The following is a 21,447-nucleotide window of genomic DNA, read 5'->3' on the forward strand; positions in this document are numbered from 1 at the left end:
GGTTGGGGTTTTTGTTTGCTTTGGAAGTTGCTTTTAAAAGCTTCTCTGAATGTCTCGTTCTGCAAATGATTACCTTTTCTTGTGCTTCTTTCCAGGCTTTCACTGGGTCAGATTCATAACCTCTCTGGACTAACATTTGAATCAAATCTTTCTTTGACCTATTCTCTATGTGAGGGAAAAATAAAGTTAGGATCAAGAAAAGAGAGTCAATTTGTATTTGTTTATATTCTACTGATAAAAACGTCTTCTATTAATAAAGTTTTTTTTTCCATTTTAACTAATGTTCAAATTTTTAAAGGTTGCATCTTACCTATAGTAATCTTCCCTTGTATCTTCTCTAAAATGAAACGGGCTTGATTGTTAAGCTTTGTAGATTCTGCTCCCAGCATTCCTACAAGCCACTCCTTACGTAAACCATAATAGCTTAATCGTAAATCAAAGAATTCTTTCAAAATGTCTTGCACAGTTTCATACTTCTTCAGACATCCCATATGATCAAAGAGTACCTAAACAAAACACAAAGTTTTTGAAGATTATATAAATCTGTGTTGGTATTTTTAACTTGTATGCTACAGTATTTAAAATAACCATAATACATGTATATGAATACACACCACCCCTAAAATCCAGAACAAAATTATTAAGTAAATATTCCTTTGGTGGCTCCAAGAAACCGATAAAATTCTATTCTCAAAACTATGAAAATATTTAAAATTGGAATAATTTTGAAAGATAAAAATAGGTCCTTAAAAAAAAGGTTCTTACTTAAAACTGTATAAACTATGGCTATAAAGCCACCTAATATATTTTTTTCCAAACCAAAAAGAAGCATATTCTATCTGTAAGTTTTTAAATATTAAAGTTCTCCCTCTCCCATTACTCAATGGACATGCATTTGCCTCTCCGTTGTTTTTTATGAATGGGCCATAATTCACTCAAATTTCAATTTAGAGGGAAATTTTACTTCTTCTCTATGGCACTTTTTCTCAGTCACTGTGCTATTGCTGGATTTTTTTCTCTTACTCTTTCTCAAGTCTAAAAAGCTAATTTGGAATGGAACAGGGTAATCATACATGTTCACTTTTTATCCTCCTCCCCAATTATCTAAAGTTTAATAAAGCAGATTAGAGTCATGAGGAGATAAGAACTCCACAACGAAAATGCTAATAGAGACAGGCATGAGGCACAAGGAGACCCTGCAACAATCACTCTCAGAACTTCCCGTCAGTGTGTGTGAGGGTATGTGTATCCTGTGTGTTCAAGCCCAGATGCACAAATGCAGGGTTGGGGTTAAGAGCAGAGGATAACATTAGAGGAAAGGGAATGTACCTCTAGATTCTTTAGCAAACATACAGGGGGAAACGCATTCAGACTTACTATAGCTACTCCCATCATGAAGCCAATTACAAAAATCCAACTTACAGAATGCAAGGTTACATTCATAGTAAATCTAGTCAATTACCATGGAATTACAAGTAAGAGTAGTTTGAAGTTTAAAAACTTTGTGCAATCCAGCAGCTTCTGCTTGTGCTAGTTTCTCTTCAGTCATTTTCACCACAAATTTCACAGTTGTATCAGTATGGTATTCTTTATAATCAGAAATTAATGCTGGTGTTTTATCTGTTCCATTTAGCATAGGTTCTAAAACCTGTTCTTTGTATACCTATAAAAGATTTAAAAATAAGTAATTCTTTCATGACACACATTCATGTTCTTATTGTACAAGTCATGTAATCTTTAAAACTTCTTGATTCCAGTGGGGAAAAAGGGGAAACCATCTCTATCATCTCCTGCCCAGTCACTATAGTTGACAATACATGGGGATCTCAATGGAGAAAGACGATATACAAGGTACTGGTTCTGATCTAGCTCATACTCAAAAGGCAACAAGAGGCTGAGAGTACAAAGCAGAAGGCATCAACTAGCACTGACCAGGTGACGTGCGTACTTTTAGATCCAATACTGAATGACATGAGTTTATTGACCATATTTATAAGGGTTCAAAACACTATTTGTTATGTACTATTCTAGTCATTGCAACATAAACAAAGATAATAGTCTTTTTAAAAGCTAGCTAAGTCATTCTACATTTAGATAACTTTTAAATTACCATTGGAATATTCCAATGAATGTGTCAAAAGTATATACATGAATGTTTAAACACTACAGCCACAGGGCAAACAATCATATTCTCACCAGAAAGGACTGCCTAACACAACTGCCACACACAGCTCACAGGCAGCTCACGTCTTATACCAACCTGTGTCCAAGTTCTAACGGGAAGCTCTGTAATCTCCACTGTGTTTCTATCCACCACAAATATTTCACCACTGACTGCATATTGGTTTTGACCAAGTTCTTGGATTGTTCCTTTAAAGTTTTTGTAGTTTGGAAGCTGTAGAGAAAAATAAAAATACCTAAAGGCCCCGACTTCTCACTTGAGTGCCAGTGCCACCTCTGAATGCCCCTTAGTCGATGACCTATTGCTACCGACAGGTTCACACAACTGAAACTAAATTCCTCTCGTCGGCAATAGGCCCTCTCCAAATAATCACTCAATGTTGAATTCACAGCTTCTGTTAATATACTCAACAGCCCCCCAAATCTCAAAACCTCAGCACCACCTTTCCTGGTCTTCCAAGAATATCGCCTTTTTTTCCCCAGATTACCCCTCCATCCTTCCTTCTCCCCTAGATTAAAGATCCTTCACATCCAAACTCCTCAGACATTAGGTTACAAGCCAAGCTAACCTTCTCGCTTTCTCCAGTGATGTGCCTTCCAGATCACTACTCTTTTTCCACGTTTCTCTTGAATATTTTGGATATTCTCACTTTCACGTGCTCTATCCACCAGGCCTGATGGTTGTTCAGCTCTCCACACCCCATGCATCTATACAAATCTTACTTAGCCTTCTCAGCCTAATGACAAGTGATCTCTCCCTCTTCTAAAATTCCTATGTGCTATCATCACTAAGAAATCAGGCGTACAGCATAGGACACTTCTGCTCACTGAGCAACTGTTAATATCTTCTGTCACGGCAAACTTCATGCCCAGAGGTCTCATCTTGACAACAGATTAACTTTTTGAAGACAGAGATCATGGTTCTTTACCTTACCACCTAGCACAGTATCATATATAGAAGATATATATATATATATATATATATGAAACAAGTATTGATCAAATACACTGAGACAATAAATACTCTAAATGTATCTGAAATAAAATAAAATGCTATAATCATTAAAAGTAATTTGATACTTCTGTTAGAAATATTTTAAAGTACTTTAAAGTATTTAGGAGAAAAAGGATGTTAAATCATCCCCATAATCTAATTTTCTTTTAAAATACAAATATGAAATCAAACTTGGAGAGAAATACTTAAAAATATTAACAGTTTGTTTCTATATACAGGGAGTATTTTTTCCTCTTTGCTTATTTATATTTTCTACAATGAGCACTATCATTTTTGTAATACAAATATTATTCTATTTAAGTGTATCATGATAAAGGGAAACTTCTAGATGATTTTAAATCACGTAGAAGAGCGTAAGACACTTTTTGAGGGTTTTTCTTGGAGGGAGTTTGGGGGAAGAACTGAACATGATGAATGATGTAAGGGCAAAAAATGAAAAATATGGGGATTATTAAAATATATACAAGGTGTCTTTAAGCATCCTTAATGACTCTAATATGACTTAGTAGTTTAAGAACAATAACAAAGTTGCATATAACTTTGTCATAAAAACGTTATTCCCTATATAAGTTAGATATTTGAAAGCCTGAACTACAGGGTACTTAAAATTTTTAATAAACAGTTTCTCCCATAAACCTTATATCCAGGCTTTTTCCAAATTCTTTTTTTTTCTCTTTCTTTCTTCCTTCCTTCCTTATTTATTTATTGCTTGCTGCGTTGGGTCTTCGTTGCTGCGTGCAGGCTTTCTCTAGTTGCAGTGAGCGGGGCTACTCTTCGTTGCGGTGCATGGTCTTCTCATTGCGGTGGCTTCTCTTGTTGCGGAGCACGGGCTCTAGGCACACGGGCCTCAGTAGCTGTGGCTCGTGGGCTCTAGAGCTCAGGCTCAGTAGTTGTGGTGCACAGGCTTAGCTGCTCCGTGGCATGTGGGATCTTCCCAGACCAGGGCTCAAACCCGTGTCCCCTGCATTGGCAGGCGGATTCTTAACCACTGTGCCACCAGGGAAGTCCCCCAAATTCTATACCTTTTACAGTAAGCACACAACAAGTTACACACTAATAGGGTCCTTACTGTCTACAATACGTTCTAAAATGAAAATGATTCCATTACTTTTCTAAAATGACTGGCCTTTGTCGTTCACAAATTATCATTTGTTAAAACAACATAAGCAATAAGTTCTACGTAATCACCATGGGATGAGGATCCAAGCCTTCCAGCATCCGTCTGACGTTGTTCACAATCTCCCTAGCATCATAGTTGGGTAGTTTACAAGCCCATCCTGTGCCGATACCCTCAGCACCATTTATTAAAACCATGGGGATTATGGGAATATACCACTCGGGCTCTACGCGTTGATTATCATCATAAAGGAATTTAAGCAGGTTGTCGTCCACAGCAGGGAAAAGCAGTCTTGCCAAAGAGCTAATAAAAGGAAAAAGAAAGACATGGAGCAATATCATGGTTTTAGAAAATAAAACTTCATACATAATTTAAATCTTTTAATTAAAATCAAAAAATCTTTTAAAAAGAATGCATTTGTTAAGAATTTTGGTTACACGTGCTTAATTTAAATTTAACAATAAAATTTACCTAACCTTATTAACAAATATATTTCTCTCAGGCACAAAGCCAGAATAAAACAGTCTTGTTTTACTTGTTATTTACTGATTTACTTTCCTAAATTCTTAGTATTGATAAATAACCTTTTAAGGATTTCCTCTTATTCTGACTAAACCACAAAACCCATCATCAGCCTAAAAAGTAAAGTTGGATCAGAAAAAATCCTTACGTTCATTAGGACTGGTTCCACCAATAATTCATAAAAACTGAGATCAACAAATTTCATTCTATATGTGATCAAATAATTTGGAACATTCACCCTCAATACCCAATCACCTCTCTCCGTAGTTATAATTCGATCACACATTTAGTTAGTTCCAATAAACTTCAAATAGAGCTTTATACCATTATATCAGCAAATGATTACCTTAACATCGTGAAAATGTAACGAGGACTTGCAGCATCTTTGCCCCCGTGAAGCCGAGTTCCAAACTGACCGATGGGCTGAAGCAAGTTAATGTTGTTACTCCCCACAAAGTTCTGAGCCAAGTTCACGATAGTCATCATCAGTGCTTGCTGCAGAACAGAAACAGACAGAATACAAAATTCACATTCCAGATTTTCTAAATGGATTTCCTAATTTTTATTAAAACCCAAACTCTCAACTCTTTTACATTTCCAAAGAACTTATAAAAGAAAAAACACTTTATTATGCTGAATTATCCTTCTACTATCCTCCTTCATGACCATAAGTATAGTTCTCAATTAATTCCAATCTCCATGCTTACTTCTCCATGATGATAAGCAGACATCTCGGCAACAGATCCAGCCAACTGTGCAACTTTTACTTCGCGTTTATCATTCCTCTTGAAACAGGTAAATAAAACTTTTCGTTGGCCTGGTTTAAAGCCTATTTTTAAAAACAACAACCCTCTTTTAAAAATATTGCTCAGGATATAGTTGTAATGTTTCTTTTAGTGACAACAATGTTTTACATATTCAAGAGAAAAAAAGCAAAGATATAGTTTGCTTCCGAAAAATAAGTAAAATTGTTTACTTGAGATTCTGTAACAAAATGAGTACATACTAACACATTTTATACCATCTCAATCTATTCCAAAGTGAAGAACCAATAGAAAGACACCCTCCGGTCTTAAAAAACTGCTCAGTGGCACCAAATTCCTTTCATAGGAGTTCCCAAACACTCATGTGAGCATTCTTCTTGCTCTAGGCCAATGAGCACAGTAATAAACTTTTCAGTATATGCTAGCTATCCATCATCATCAACGTGGGCCCAGAGCAAGGCAGAAGCAAAAGGATTATAAAATATGGCCACTTTCCTTGAGAATTTTACAATCTAATTGAGGAGGAAAATTAACACAAATAAAATAAGAGGCATACAATTATCGGCATAGACGTTTATAGGCATCTGAGACCAATTTAGACGGCAATTATTAGGGAAGACATCAGAGAACAGATGTAACTTAAAGCTAGAACTACATGGATTAGTAGAACCGTCTGTTACTAGCTGAAATACCAAGGAACATGAAGATCAACTAATTTGCTAAAAGTTATAAAAATCAAAATGCTCTAGATAGAAGACTAAAATCTGCTCTAAGTACTGGGTAGCAGTTTAACTTTTCTGTCAAGTTAAATAAGTTAAAAGCATTAGGTTTGGGGTATTGAGGAGTAAAGGTGTTTTAAAATTCAGTCTCCAATAAATACTTCAGAACTTATCAAAATCACATTTTACTTTTTATTTTAAAAAGTCTCCAACAACTTGGAGCAAAAGCTTTAAAATTCTGCAAGTTAATTTTCTTAAAAAGTTCAAAAAGGGTTTGAAAGATTCAAATAAACAATATAAAATTTCAGAACTACTAAACATCTTGAGAGCAACTTCAGAATTTTTAAATTTATTATAAGGATGGGTTAAAGTACATGAAATTAAAATATACTCAATGACATACAAAAATGAAAAAGATTGTTAAACAAAAGCTACTTACCATCAACAAGAGATGGTATAGACCTTTCATTGTCTGAGTTTGAGAAGAGAATCAATTCCTTGTTGATGAAATCATTGTAAGTCAAATGCTTTGTTGCTGTACCATATAAAAATTGCTAAGAGAAAAGTTATATAGCAATTATGTCATGATTACTGCATGAATTTTAGCCTTTTTCTCTTTCTTCCCCAGATCACCACTCTTTATGACTAACCTCTGGTAAGCCATGTAACCTACGCTGTCTCCGATCTTCCATAAAATTTGTTAACCATTCTTTTCTGTCATCGATCTTCTTCTTACTGAATGCCTGAAAGATTCCAGGTAACAATTTCATACATTAAAAATAAAAAGAATTTCATTATAAAATTAAAATTTATAAAGGCAAATAACTAATTATTAATTTCTGGGAAATTAACTTTTTTCCAATATGCTTTTATCAAAAATACACTTCAACAGTGGTGTCTGAATTAAAGAACTATGAAAGCAGGGCATAATCTGCGGTGATGGGGAATGACACCAAGATTAACTAGGTTGGGCTTAGAATTCTAAAGAGACTTATCACAGAAAACCAAGATTGGAAGAAAAGTATGGCAGAAAGAGGGAATGGATATTAGGAGAGATTTTTTTAAATGAACTTTGTTACCAAGGTAATGGCAGCATCATCTTCAGGACCAGCATATCTAAATAAGATGCGGTGCCTTTCCATATCAGCAAAATATTCCTTGGCTTCCTTAGCTGTACTGGTACCCAACCCTGCACAATTTTAAAAATAAAAGTGGAAACAAGCCAGAGACAGACAAATACTGTATGATCTCACTTATATGTGGAATCTAAAAAAAAAAATCTACGTCAAACTCATAGTAACAGAGCGTAAAACAGTGGTTGCCAGGGGCTGGGGGGAGAGGGAAATGGGGAGATGTCAGTCAAAGGGTACAGACTTTCAGTTTAAGATGAGTAAGTTCTGGGGAATCTAATGTACAGCATAATGCCTACAGTCAATAATACTATATTGTATACTTGAAAATTGCTAAGAGAGGGACCTCCCTGGTGGCACAGTGGATAAGACTCCGCGCTCCCATTGCAGGGGGCCCAGGTTCCATCCCTGGTCAGGGAGCTAGATCCCATATGCATGCTGCAACTAAGAGTTCACATGCCGCAACTAAGAAGCCCATGAGCCACAACTAAAGAGCCCACCTGCTGCAACTAAGGAGCCCACATGCCACAACTAAGGAGCCGGCAAGCCACAACTAAGGAGCCCACGAGTCGCAACCAAGGAGCCCGTGAGTCGCAACTAAGGAGCCCACATGCCATAACTAAGACCCAGTGCAACCAAATTAATTAATTAATTAAAGAAAATTGCTAAGAGAGAAGATCTTAAAATGTTCTCTCCACAAGAAAAAATATATATATGGGGATAATGAGCAATATCCAGAATATGGGAAATTACACAGGACAAACAATCCAACTTTTTGAACAAATAAATTACAAGAAAAAAATATGAAAAGAGAAGTAATGTATTAAGATTAAATAGACTTATCAACCAAAACCAATGTGTGGGCCTTGTTTGGATCCTGATTCAAAAAAAATAAAAAAATAAAAAAAATAAAAAAAAAAAATAAAAAAATAAAAACTATAAAAATGAACATTTTAATACAATCAATACAATACAATACAATTTTAATACAATTTTAACCTGGATTGAATATTTAAGGTTATTAAAGAAAGGTATGATAATGGTATTATGGACAATAAAAAAAATTCTCTTAGAGATACATACTAAAGTAGTATAGATATAATTAATGCTTGGAAGTTATTTCAAACTAATGGGGTGGCAATGACAAGAGTTCAGATGAAACAAGATTGGCTGCAGAATGGTGACTGTTTAAGAACACGGGGAAGCCCATTATACCACTCTCTCTACTTACATAAAATTTTCCCTAACAATTTTTTTTTTTGCAGTACGTGGGCCTCTCACTGTTGTGGCCTCTCCCGTTGCAGAGCACAGGCTCCGGACGCGCAGGCTCAGCGGCCATGGCTCACGGGCCCAGCCGCTCCGCGGCATGTGGGATCTTCCCGGACTGGGGCACGAACCCGTGTCCCCTGCATCGGCAGGCAGACTCTCAACCACTGCGCCACCAGGGAAGCCCCCTAACAATTCTTTAAAAATCAGCCATAGCTGTTTCTAAAAGCTAAAAGAGACAAACTCTCAAAATATTTTACAACGCTCTCATAAAAATAAATTTACGTCAGTAGTAACTTCACAAAATTTAAGTGTTTTAGAATACAAACCTTTGTAGTATTTTATTTTCCAGGCTTTCTGGTTTTCTATATGTTTTTTCCACTCATCAAATTCAGGAATACTATAGAAGGAAAGTTCCTGCTTATTTTTGCTAGCCTTAAATGAATAATTAAAAAAAAAAATTAGATTTTCTGCTACTGTTTAAGACAACAGTATAAAAGTATATTAATGTAAATAGTACCTTTACGATAGGAGTAATGAACTCTTCAAGAAAACCATGCTTCAAAAGTGATGGCCAATTGTGATGGATGAAATTAATAAGCAGGCCTTTTATGTGAGAACCATCTTGATCCTAAATAAATGTTAGTAAAGAGTGCTATAATAACTTATGAAATATAATTACTTACAAAACCAAATTTTTAGATGTATGAATGCAGCAATGAGGCAAAATTCCATTCAAATTTTACAACTGTGCTTTACAAAACATTCTTTGGATGATCACCGTAAAGAATTTTTTTCTTAAAATTCAAATAAAGAATATAGCAAAGTGACAGACTAAATCTTTCTGTCATTAAATATGCTACCATTTTTTTTAATAGTTTGCCCAGATTTCACTAAAAGAATGATTTAAAGATGGAAATTAATGAAACAGGGTTATAATGCTACTTCACTGGAAGGAGAAATCCATGGAGTACAGGTATTCACAAGTCTTCTCTTAACATAAAAACTGATAAATTTCTGCTTAAAACTATACAGCAGCTGCTCATTGAATATTTTCTCTCAAAATCCTTTCAATTAGAGGATGTAAGAGACAAGCAGTTGGATGCATGTGGAATTCTTCCTTTTCAATTTTCTACTTCTTTCCTAATTACTACCATTTCACTATTCAGGTCCTCCACTTTTCTTGTGCATGCCAAATTATGCCATCATATACAAATATTAGCCATTATCCTATTGATTAATCTTTCTTGTAAATTTCACCATTTCCTTCCTGCTTATAGATAGGTGGGCTTCAACCCCATAATACTACAGTGTGTTCTACTCTTCCCATACTTGTTGCATTTAAAAATATTTTTAAAATACCTAACCAAAGAGGTGGTTACCATAAATTAGATAATGTAGAATGTGCTTCACACAAACTGTGCCATTAAACAGTATCTTCCCCCGGATGTAAACACAATCACTTCCGCGTCTACCATCTTGGGACAAATTTCATGAAACAAATATCAAAAGGACATTCTGAAAAAGATATGTTTTAATATGTGGCAACTTTTAAACTAACCTGATCAGTCATAATCATAATCTTCCCATAGCGTAAGGTTTTCAGCGATTCTGCATCATCATAACTTTTCTTATATTGTAGACCAACTATCTTAATGATATTGTTTATTTCTGCATTCTCCATGATCTGTGCAAACATGAAAAGGATGGAAAGTGCTTTAGAGTGTCTCCAGAGACCAAAGGTGAGTCGCAGGGACGCATAAAGTTCACAGTGCTAGCGAGGCACTCAAGTGCCGCGGGCACGGGCGCAGATACGCACCTGCTTGTGAGAGGCCTCCCGCACGTTGAGGATCTTGCCCCTGAGGGGGAAGACCCCGTACCTGTCCCTCCCAATCACGCCCAGTCCGGACACGGCCAGCGACTTAGCAGAGTCCCCTTCCGTCAGTATCAGCGTGCACTCCAGGGAGTGCCTGCCACCTGGGGGCAGAGGACACACATTCCAAAGTTCTCGAGTCCGCCCATGACAGCGCGGAGCCGAGAGACTGATGATCGCAGTGACCACGGAGCGCTGTAAGAGCATCTTACACCATGCTCAGGGTAACTTAAAAATTAAGTGCATTTTATGGAACTCCGGCCCCCCGAAAATTAGTAATCTGTGGTACATATGGCAATTTTAGTGAAGTAAAACCATACTCTGAACTTAGAACCCTATGCTCTATATGTGGAAAGTTAAAACAGTCTCTAACTGAATAAACACAAACTTAAAATCTAAAAAAAAAAATCTGAACCTTACCAGCATCATTAGCATCGTCCAGTTTGGGAATACCTTTGATTTTACTGTACTTTACTGATGAACACTTCTTGTTCAGCTGCGTCTGAGCCTTAAATTTCACCCAGTTCAGGATACTTTCCACAATGCCACAGTTAGAGGCCTAAAAATCAAAGAGTAATAATATACAAGCAAGCCAGAAGTTTATACACTTAGCTAAAATTAGTGTAATACTTGGAATCTGTGCAGCTATAAGGCAAAACAATAGTAGTGATGATAATAATTGTGATATATGCTGGTAAATATTATTCTAACTACAGTAAAAACAACTCAGGCAGCTATTCACAATGACCTATTGTACTGAAATGTAAACACATGAAAAGAAGGTCGACCTTACTTCATATGAAAAAGGTTCTATTACAATAAACTCCATAAGAAATACACATAGCTTTTGTTACAAGTTAGTTTTGTGAAAATTAACACAGTAAAAGCTGATCCACCTTTGAATTTACTACCTGGGAAATTTTAGACACTGACATTTTTGATGTCCCTCAACACAAAAATGTGAATCTTGAATTCCCTATGACAAAGAAATATTAACATGAAGGGAATATTAGGATAAACTCAAGATCTTATGGGAAATTCCCTGGTGGTCCAGTGGTTGGGACTCTGTGCTTCCACTGCAGGGGGCACGGGTTCAATCCCTGGTCGGGGAACTAAGATCCCGCGTGCCTCATGAAGTGGCCAAAAAAACAAAAACAAAACAAAAAAAACCTTATGAATAGTCCTTATTTTTTAAAAGTTTGGTACTAAGGATTTCAACATTACATATGTGTCATTCTGCAGTGAATTAATGTGTGACAAGATGTCAAACCTCCCCCCAACCTCCCCACAAGAAAAAGTAAAGCACCTCCAAACAAAGTTGGAGTTATTTATTTTTCATCAACCTGGGTAGTATGATTCTAGGTGTATGAAACAGTTTTCTGGAATGTTTCAGATATAAAAAGAAGTGAACTATGTTGTCAAATCTAAACTTTCTCTGCCAAAAATGAAAATGTGTAAAATCTGAACTCAAATTACAACTGTTAATGAGGGCAGAAATTTGGGCTATCATTAACACTGGGTCATCTGTATTCAGAATTCATTATGCTTAGACCCAACAGTACTATTCTATAGGCCTTTAACTAAAACCTAAAAAACAACTTTTCTTTTTGTTTGTAAGACCCTACCTTTGAAATTCCAATACCAGAATTCGATAAAAATATTAGTTCTACTGCAATTACATGATACTCCTCCAAAAAACTATTAACTTCCAAAGAGGAGGGGCTGTAATTTATTCATCTTTACATTCCCAGGGCAAACATATTTAAGGGCATTTTAGATATGATCATTTAATATATGTTTGATGGTCCTGGTGAACAAGAGAACTGAGGCAAATCTTGCTGATACATAAGAGGCTATGAGAAATTATTAGCAGCCACAAGGCTCAGTTATAAATAGAAGATTTATTATTTATTTATACTCTCACCTTGTTTCAGAAAAGCTAAGGCAGCCTAAATAAATATGCACAAAGTAAAATGAAATTTTAAAATATATAGAATATGGTAAATTTTGTTATGCATATGTTACCAAAATTTTTTTTAAAAAACTACATAAAGGTAAAAATCAGTATATGAATTTGAAGTAAGTAGAAAGGATGAAATCAGGAGTCCTATAAGGACCTGTACACTTTTTAGAGGCAAATCTGTCTTTATAAAGGACAATGCGAAGCTAAAAACACAATTAGTTACATGAGTCCCCACTTTAATGCTTGGCAAAATAATCGACTGCTTTATGAAACAGTGTCTATCTACCCTCTGAAGTTTTCAGAATCAAGCATACCAGTTTTTAGTATAAGTATGCCTGTACCCACAATTAATATAAGAAAGAAACTAAACTAAATAATTAGAATGATTTAGAATAAATCAAGAAAACTACTTAAACAACTCTCAATAAAAAAACAAAATAAAAAACACTGAAAAATAATACAGATTTTACTCACTGCTTTAAAAAACTTTTCTGACAGTTGGCATTTGGATCCAAAACTTTTGGGCTGCAAAGTCATGTTTTCCTTAGTCTGAGAATCAAAACTTGGATTTTCGATAAGGCAGTTAATAAAAACCCATATATGGTTTTTTACCTGTTGAAAACATATCAAAAAAGGTTAATATCAGAACTGATATTATTTAATAATTCAACAGAATATATAAAACATCACTTACTTGAAATGGTTTCACTGACACACCAGCTTTGTTCTTTTTCTTAACTACTTCAATCAGTTTACCAACAACTTGGTCTACTACATAATCCACATGCCGTCCACCCTGAAGACGGAAAAAAAATAGAATCCAAAATCTTCTATAGTTAAGGTAGCAAAATAGTTACATATTCATTTTTTTCTAGAATGAGTGTTTAATCTTCACCACAACTTTGTGAATTCAGTATGACTATATTATTAACCCTATTTTCCAAAGAGTTAAGATGAGCCTCAGAATGCCAGAGTTGGGATTTAAAAAATAAAGTCTTTTTGGCCACAGAGCCAATTAGCAACTCCATAAGACTCCATACAAAGTGAAAGCAATCGAATAAAAAGAAACGTGGAGGGCTTCCCTGGTGGCGCAGTGGTTGAGAGTCCGCCTGCCGATGCAGGGGACACGGGTTCGTGACCCAGTCCGGGAAGATCCCACGTGCCGCGGAGCGGCTGGGCCCGTAAGCCACGGCTACTGAGCCTGCGCGTTCAGAGCCTGTGCTCTGCAATGGGAGAGGCCACAACAGTGAGAGGCCCACATACCACAAAAAAAAAAAAAAAAAAAGAAACATGGAAGTGAGAATAAACACTGGCCTGGTGGTGGCAGTAACACTCACAAGACTGACACTTAGGGGCCATGGCAGCCATTGACAGTTGTCCATTCAATATCCATTCTCTCCTTTTACCTTACTGACAAACCCCAATTTGTTTGTTTTTAACTGGCAACATACCCAATTAAAATTATTCACCAATCTAGACTCCCTCGCAGCTAGAGGTAGCCACTTGACCCAGTTCTAGCCAGAGATGCTAGCAGAGGTCTACTGGATGGGGCTTCCAGAAAAACTATTGCATTCTTTCTTTCTTTCTTTTTTTTTTTTTTTTTGCGGTACGCAGGCCTCTCACTGTTGTGGCCACTCCCGCTGCGGAGCACAGGCTCCGGACGCACAGGCTCAGCGGCCAAGGCTCATGGGGCCCAGCCACTCTGTGGCATGTGGGATCCTCCCAGACCGGGGCACGAACCCGTGTCCCCTGCATTGGCAGGCAGACTCTCAACCACTGCACCACCAGGGAAGCCCCAAAACTATTGCATTCTTGATCAAAGGGGAGAGGCTCTAGTTGGCATATGCATTTGCCCAAACTCATTCCCTCTCCCTAGAATTTGGAAGGGTGCAGCATGAGAACGAAAGCCAAATGCTAAGGGTGGCAGAAGAGTAAGCCAGGAAGAGCATAGGTCCCTGATGACACTCTGGAGTCACCGAACCAGACTAACACTGCCTACCATCAGTCCCCAGTCATACGAGGAAGAATAAAACCTTTACATGTTTACAAACCACTGTATACTAGGTTTCTGTTACACATAACAAAATGCAATCATATCTGATACAGATTTCTGTTGACTGTAGAAAGTGATGCTAGATTATAAAAAAAATAGAAAATAAAAAAAAATAAGTTCAAACTTGAACAAGAGTGACAAAGTGACAGATCACTGCGTTAGCTTATTCTAAAATACACACTTGTCGTGCCTAATATTTTACTATGGTCAATGGATAAATGCTTATAGATGAGAAGAATTTCATTTGATTTGGAAATTTAAAAGCCTACAGAAAGGGGTTCAAACTCCTCAGAATGGCAGCTAACACATTTCACAATCTGACACCAAAACAGACTCATCCCCTATTATTTGTTCTTTTACACTCAAAACTCAGAGAACACAGAATAAGGAATTTATCATTCTAAATGTCATAAAATATAAATGTATTCAATTATCAACACTAATCATATAAACTTATATAAACTTATATGTTTAATCATATAAACTTATATGTTTAAACTATAAGACAGCTATTTCATAGAAAATAAGCTTTTCTTTTCATAAGTCAATTTTGATTTCACAAAAGCAGATTTGGGTATTTTTTGTTTTTGTTGTTTATTTTATTGTTTTGAATGAAGCACTGTTCTACCACTGACTTGGAAACAGAATTAGTGTACTTACTTTTGTTGTTGCAATGCTATTTACAAAGCTGATTTGCTGGAATCCTTTTTCACTCAGTGTGAGACAAACATCCCATCTTTCATTTGCAAGTTCATGAATAACTTTTAGGGCCACTCCAGTTTCATCCAACTTGTCTTTCACATAAAGATCTACATAACTGCGAAATCCATTTACCTAATAATTTGGAAAACAAAAACAAGAAACAATTTCTCTCCTACTGGCAGCTGAACTAGGTGAATGCCAACAGGTACTCATACTCTCATTTCCCCTCATTCACAACATCTCTCAATCTGCAGATCCCAACCTTATTCTACTCCTTGATTTCTGCCCTTTAAAAAGGAATTCATTTCCGTATGTACTTGACAAAGAGAGGTTATGAAGGGACAGCTGGACAGGTAAATTATTATAAAATTTTTCAAAAGTTTAAATTTTTAAAATGACCAAGTAGACCTCCAGTTTGAGTTGACATGTAGAGGACAAAGAAGAAGTTTTCTTCTCCCTTACAAGAAAACAGCTGGTCAGGTGACAAATTTTTTATGTATCTTCAAAAGCTTGGGATCACAGGACAGCTGGCCATCCTAAGTCTGAAGACAGACAGGTGTCTGTAGGGAGACACAGAACTTAAGCCTTTTGCTTAACTGGGACAGAAGCTACTTGGTTATATAAGCCCACAGGAGCCTTAAGCCAGAGTTTCTGATTAACTGCTACAGGACACATGTGGACCTGCGTGAGTGTGTGAAGAACTTGAGGGCTGTGGTCAAAGGGTTCCTACTCTTTTCCAGGAACCGTAGAGTAGGTTTTCACAGGGCAGATCAGAGAGAATCTAGAACAAGTTCCCCCCATGGGGCCAGCTGGGGGAGAAGAGCAGCCACTGGGAATCCCACCCAGACCCACCTCCCTTATCAAAAAGAAAAACAAACAACAACAACAGCAAAAAACCCCTTAATCCACAGGGGGCAAGGCCATAGAGCCAATTAGCAACTCCAGGGCTGGAAAGCCGTGGTGAAGTATCACTGCAGCTGGGATGAAGTAATTCTGCCCCGGGCCACCCCACCTCACCCCCATCTCATTTAAGTTTACATTTTTAAAAGGCTTATTCCGCAGGGCAGGGAGCCTAAAGGATACTGAATGAGAACACTGGCGGTTACCTGCTGCAACTAGGGCAAGAGAACAGAGGACAAAAGGACAATCCCCACCTCCAACGGAGGGGCAGACACTCTTGTGAATGCCAGACCCCTGAGACACGGGTTCACTGTGTGCTCTGAAGCCGGAGACTTAGTCAGACGTGGGGGTCTCCACAACCTACAACCAGGCTAGCAGGCCTCCGATAACAACAGTGGTTCTCAGCTGGGAGAGCAACACGAGACAGACCCTCCTTGAGGGGCAGCTCCAAGGGAAGGCCCAAAGCGAAAAGAAGGGACAAAAAACAATCTAAAGTATCTGGTGCCCATAGCAACAACAGACTGCAAATACGGCCCAATCTCTGTCCAGATTAACATAAACCCTCACACTAAAGCCTAGGTACTCCGTATCTATTACCCTATACAACATTGCTGATTTTCAGCAGAATCTTACAAGGCATGCCAAAAGGCAAGAAAAAAACACAGTCTGAAAAGACAAAGCAATCATCAGAATCAGACTTAGATGTGTCACGGATGTTTTAACTATCAGATAAGACATTTAAAATAACTATGGCTAATCTGTTAATCTCTAGTGGAAAAGGCAGACAATATGTAACTTCAGCAGAGACAGAAGCTTTAAGAATGAATCAGTTGGAAATCCTAGAAATCAAACACAGCAGAAGACAAGAAGAATGCCTTTGGCAGGCTCAGCAAAAGACTTGAAACAGTAGAGGAAAGAGATCAATGAACTTGAAAATAGAGCAATAGAAATTAAACTAAAACACAAAGAGAAGAGAGTGAATAAAGCAGAGCAAAACGTCCAAGAGCTTGGGACCCTACAATATATGCATAATTGGAACACCAAAAGGAAAAGAAAGAAAAGCATGTAAGAAATATTTGAAGAAGTAACAGCCAAAAATTTTCCAAAATTAGTGACAGACTCCAAACAATAGATCCAAGAAGCTCAGAAAACACCAGAGAGACTACGTACCAAGAAAACCAAAAAACACCACCAAAAAAACCAACCAACCAACACAAAAAACCATATATATACCTAAGCATAGCATACTCAAAAACCAAAGACAAACAGAAAATCTTCAAGGCAGCCGGAGGAAAAACAAACACTTTACCGAGGAAGAAGGACATGAACTACAGTAGAAACCATGCAAGCAAGAAGACAACGGAGTGACATTTTTAAAGTATTGAAAAAATTAAACTATCAACCCATAATTCTACATTCAGTGAAACTTTGTATCCTTTGGAGTGAGGGAAAAGAAAGACTCTCTCAGTCTTTCTGAGGGTAACATAAACTGAGGGAATCTATTGCCAGCATACCTATTCTACAGAAAATAAATATTAAAGGAAAATCTCCAGGCAGAAGGAATACGATTAAGATCAAAAACTTAGATCTACACGAAGAAATTAACAGCATTGGAAATGGAATAAATGAAGGTAAAATATAATCTTTATTGTATTTTTAATTACTCTAAAAGATAACTGACTGCTTAAAGCATTAACAACATCACTAGTTGTGGAAACATTTCTGCCATCATTTCTTCAAATATTTCTTCCACCTCATTCTCTTTCTTCTTCTGTTGTTTATAGCACATGTAAAAGTGAAATGTATGATGTACTGTTATAAAGTCCCTCCACTACACATGGGATACACACACCCCTATGTTCACAGCAGCACTATTCACAACAGCAAGACATGGAAACAAGTCCATCGACAGGTGAATGGATAAAGAAGATGTGGTACATGTATACAATAGAATACTACTCAGCCATAATGAAATAATGCCATTTGCAGCAAAGTGGATGGCCCTAGAGATTATCATAAAAGTGAAGTCAGACAGAGAAAGACAAATATCATATGATATCACTTATATGTGGAATCTAAAAAGATGATACAAACGAACATATTTACAAAACAGAAACAGACTCACAGACTTAGAGAACAAACTTGTGGTTACCAGCGGGGGAAAGGTGGAGGGAGGGATAGTCAGGGAGTTTGGGATTGACATGTACACACTTCTATATTTAAAATAAAATGCCTTTCCATGAAAAAGTAAAGTCCTTTCACTACACATGAAGTGATAAATTATTTGAAGGTGGACTCAAACCATTCACAACTGTGTATTATAAACCCTAGGGCAACCACTAAAAACATTTTAAAAACAGGTATAATAACAAGTAAATAGAGGAGATAAAATGGAATCGTAAAAAAAAAAAGCTCAATTAAAACCAGAGAAGGCAGGATACAGGGAAATAAGAAACAAACAAATACAATGAATAAATAGCAAGATGGTAAATTTTAATCCAAATGTATCAATAATCACTTTAAATGTGAATCATCTAAACACACTGGTCAAAAGAGATTAACAGATTAGATTTGAAAAGCAAGATCTAACTATAAGCTGTCTACGAATTAACAAAGCATTAACTATTTTAGAAGACACTTACAGGCAATTTCTTTCCATTAAACATAACCTTGACTCCTTTGCACGAACCAGCCAAATCGTAAGCTCTTCTGGTCATGAGAGCCACAATGTCCTTGTCAAGTTTCTCCATCTTAAACTTGGACAGATCTGGTTGGAATGTTATGCATGTGTAATCTTCACCATCAAAATGTTTAATTTTGGCTTCAGAAGTCTTCATCATATTATTCATCCATGTCTGTAAAAGAAAAAATATTCAAATGTTTCTATAATGCTTCTATATTTGATAATACATAAAGACTCAGCTAATGAGATAACACTCATTTACCATAACTATATCCGTTTTCCAGCTTCACAGCAAACCAAATTCTTGAAACTGATATTATAAATGAGAAAATTTTAAATACTACTATTATAACCTCATGCTGAAAATAAGCAAAATAAACTGCACAACTTTATACATTGTTAGTTAAAACATCTTTCAAATTCTTCAACATGACCATACAGAATTTTACAAAAATAAAAAGATATGATGCTTTTCCTGACAAAATTATTTTAGCCTATGTAAAATTTCAAACTATTTTCAAAGGTCTACAAAAGTGAAATATAAAATTTTGAAATGTAAATTTGACAAATCAACAAGGAATTTTTCAAACATGCTAAGCAGATGTATTTCAATCTGCCTGTGAGGGTCAGGATATTTTCCCTATTGCTTAAATAGGTTAAAGGAAAAGTCTGTTAAGTAAAGCGTTTGTTTTAAAGGAATAGGAGAAAGATAGGTTTATGTAAAATATCCCAGGCATTCTGAAGTCTTTTTACTCTGATTACTTGCTTAATGCTTTAAAAACAAGTTATATGGGTATCACTGCAATTTACCTAAGGTCTATTATCTTGGCAAAGCAACAAACATGATTATTTAAAAAAAAAAAATCAGGCACATTTCTATCATACCTGCTTAAAACTATGTTTGTATTCTTTGCAAGCAGTTTCTACTGTAAACTTTGTACTGAAAATATTACAAAGTTTTGCACCATAACCATTGCGACCACCTGTAAAAACAATTAAATGTGAAAGGTTTAATGACAATGACTTTAAAGAAACTTTGTTAACTCACCTACCATACAGCAGGTCTGTTGCAAAACAGTTTCCACTTATTGAAATAATCAATTGATGACAATGCAAAGTATATTTAGATTTTTCATTTAAAGAAAAATAAAATTAAGGTTTAGCACATATAGTAAAATTAAAATATGCATTTTGTAGATTATCTTCATCACAACTTCAAAAACATTAAGCTTTTTATCTCCTATAATTCAGTAAGTCTATGTATGAAATCTGAGCTTTCTATCAAAGTTACTTCTCTATTACAAAATTTTAATCTATATAACTTCCTAGAGCCTTGGTTTTGAAAAAAAATTATCAATCTACTTAGGAAATGTAAATAAGTAGAAAAACATCTGGTTTTGGTCAAAGCACTTTCAACTCTATTCATAGGGTCTAGGCTTTCAATCTTGACTCTCTCAAAGAAATCAGTTTAAAAGCAATTTAATTGATACCAAAAGACATGGTGCTTATGTAAAAACAAATTCACATAAACAGGAATCATACACATCTTATTTTCATCAGGACTCTAATTCAAAACCCAAACCGTTAGCCAGGTTAGAGCTCCAGGAGTTCTAGCAGAAGTCAGTGTACTACGAGAGTTAAGTCTCTATCAGACTATAACCAAGGAAACAATTAAACATGATAGTTTTTTATATATTAACTCTGAAAAGGATTTTCTCATAATAAAACTATACAGATTTCCTTTTCTGTAACATTTTATATAGAAATAGTAAGAGGGCAATATTTTTCAATAAAAATTCTGATCAACCTAAATCAGACTTTACCTGTTACTTTTTTCTCATCATCATCATAGTTACTGGATGTTAAAAGCTGTCCAAAAATTAATGCAGGAACATAAACTTTCTCTACTTTGTGTTCTACTACCGGAATGCCTTTCCCATTATTCCAGATGCTTATGATGTTAGAGTCACTGTAAATAAACAAGCAGAGTTTAGAGCTTAAAATAGTTATAAGCTATATCAATTAATTTACATCAAAAGTAATGTAACCCAGAATAAACCTGAGTTTGCCAGCCATTACCAATTGGGAGACACTCACTTGTCTTCCAAGAAAATGCTTGCTGAGGACACACATTTCTATCCCTGAGTCATAACTCAAATTAAGATCTGCAGGTAATACTGCAAAATTTCTCAGGAAAAGAAACTCTTCTCAGTAGTAAAAGCAGTGAAGCTTTTATAACAAGCCAGCTATCAATTTCGTTTTCTTTTCATACATATTAGCCATGATCTTCCTGCTTCACCCTACCAGTCAGCCACCTGTGAACCCAGGCTCTGCAGGGCCAGTGACCACGGCCATTTTTATTTCCTACCTGACTGCTGAGCAGGGCAGACAGAAAGGGAAAAACAGCCTGAAATGTACTCCATTCTCCGCCTAAATGTTAGAGGGTTGTTTGTATTGTGGCAGTCATTGTTATAAACTAACCTTAATGGTTTTAAAATATGTTAAGTATTACCTATTTTAGGTCTTTTAGGTTTTTCAGTCACAAAACCATCCATTTTA

General features: G+C 36.1%; 1 protein-coding gene across 3 annotated transcripts in view; it reads right to left on the reverse strand.

Moving 5' to 3' along the window:
* TOP2B (DNA topoisomerase II beta) overlaps positions 1-21,447 on the reverse strand; it is a 66,445-nt gene that overhangs the window by 17,327 nt on the left and 27,671 nt on the right. For all 3 annotated transcript variants that reach the window (XM_070045504.1, XM_070045505.1, XM_030876304.3), the window contains exons 5-25: positions 20,712-20,857; positions 19,774-19,871; positions 18,848-19,060; positions 15,264-15,437; positions 13,245-13,346; positions 13,025-13,162; positions 11,008-11,146; positions 10,534-10,691; positions 10,276-10,401; positions 9,235-9,345; positions 9,044-9,149; positions 7,398-7,507; positions 6,969-7,061; positions 6,758-6,872; positions 5,543-5,664; positions 5,182-5,330; positions 4,385-4,616; positions 2,261-2,395; positions 1,463-1,663; positions 311-506; positions 74-165 (exon numbers count right to left, since the gene is read on the reverse strand). In XM_070045504.1, the coding sequence (XP_069901605.1) occupies positions 74-165; positions 311-506; positions 1,463-1,663; positions 2,261-2,395; positions 4,385-4,616; positions 5,182-5,330; positions 5,543-5,664; positions 6,758-6,872; positions 6,969-7,061; positions 7,398-7,507; positions 9,044-9,149; positions 9,235-9,345; positions 10,276-10,401; positions 10,534-10,691; positions 11,008-11,146; positions 13,025-13,162; positions 13,245-13,346; positions 15,264-15,437; positions 18,848-19,060; positions 19,774-19,871; positions 20,712-20,857 (2,956 nt within the window). The remainder of the gene's footprint in view (positions 1-73; positions 166-310; positions 507-1,462; positions 1,664-2,260; positions 2,396-4,384; positions 4,617-5,181; positions 5,331-5,542; positions 5,665-6,757; positions 6,873-6,968; positions 7,062-7,397; positions 7,508-9,043; positions 9,150-9,234; positions 9,346-10,275; positions 10,402-10,533; positions 10,692-11,007; positions 11,147-13,024; positions 13,163-13,244; positions 13,347-15,263; positions 15,438-18,847; positions 19,061-19,773; positions 19,872-20,711; positions 20,858-21,447) is intronic.

This window comes from Globicephala melas, chromosome 4 (assembly GCF_963455315.2).
Source record: "Globicephala melas chromosome 4, mGloMel1.2, whole genome shotgun sequence".
Lineage (NCBI taxonomy): Eukaryota > Metazoa > Chordata > Mammalia > Artiodactyla > Delphinidae > Globicephala > Globicephala melas.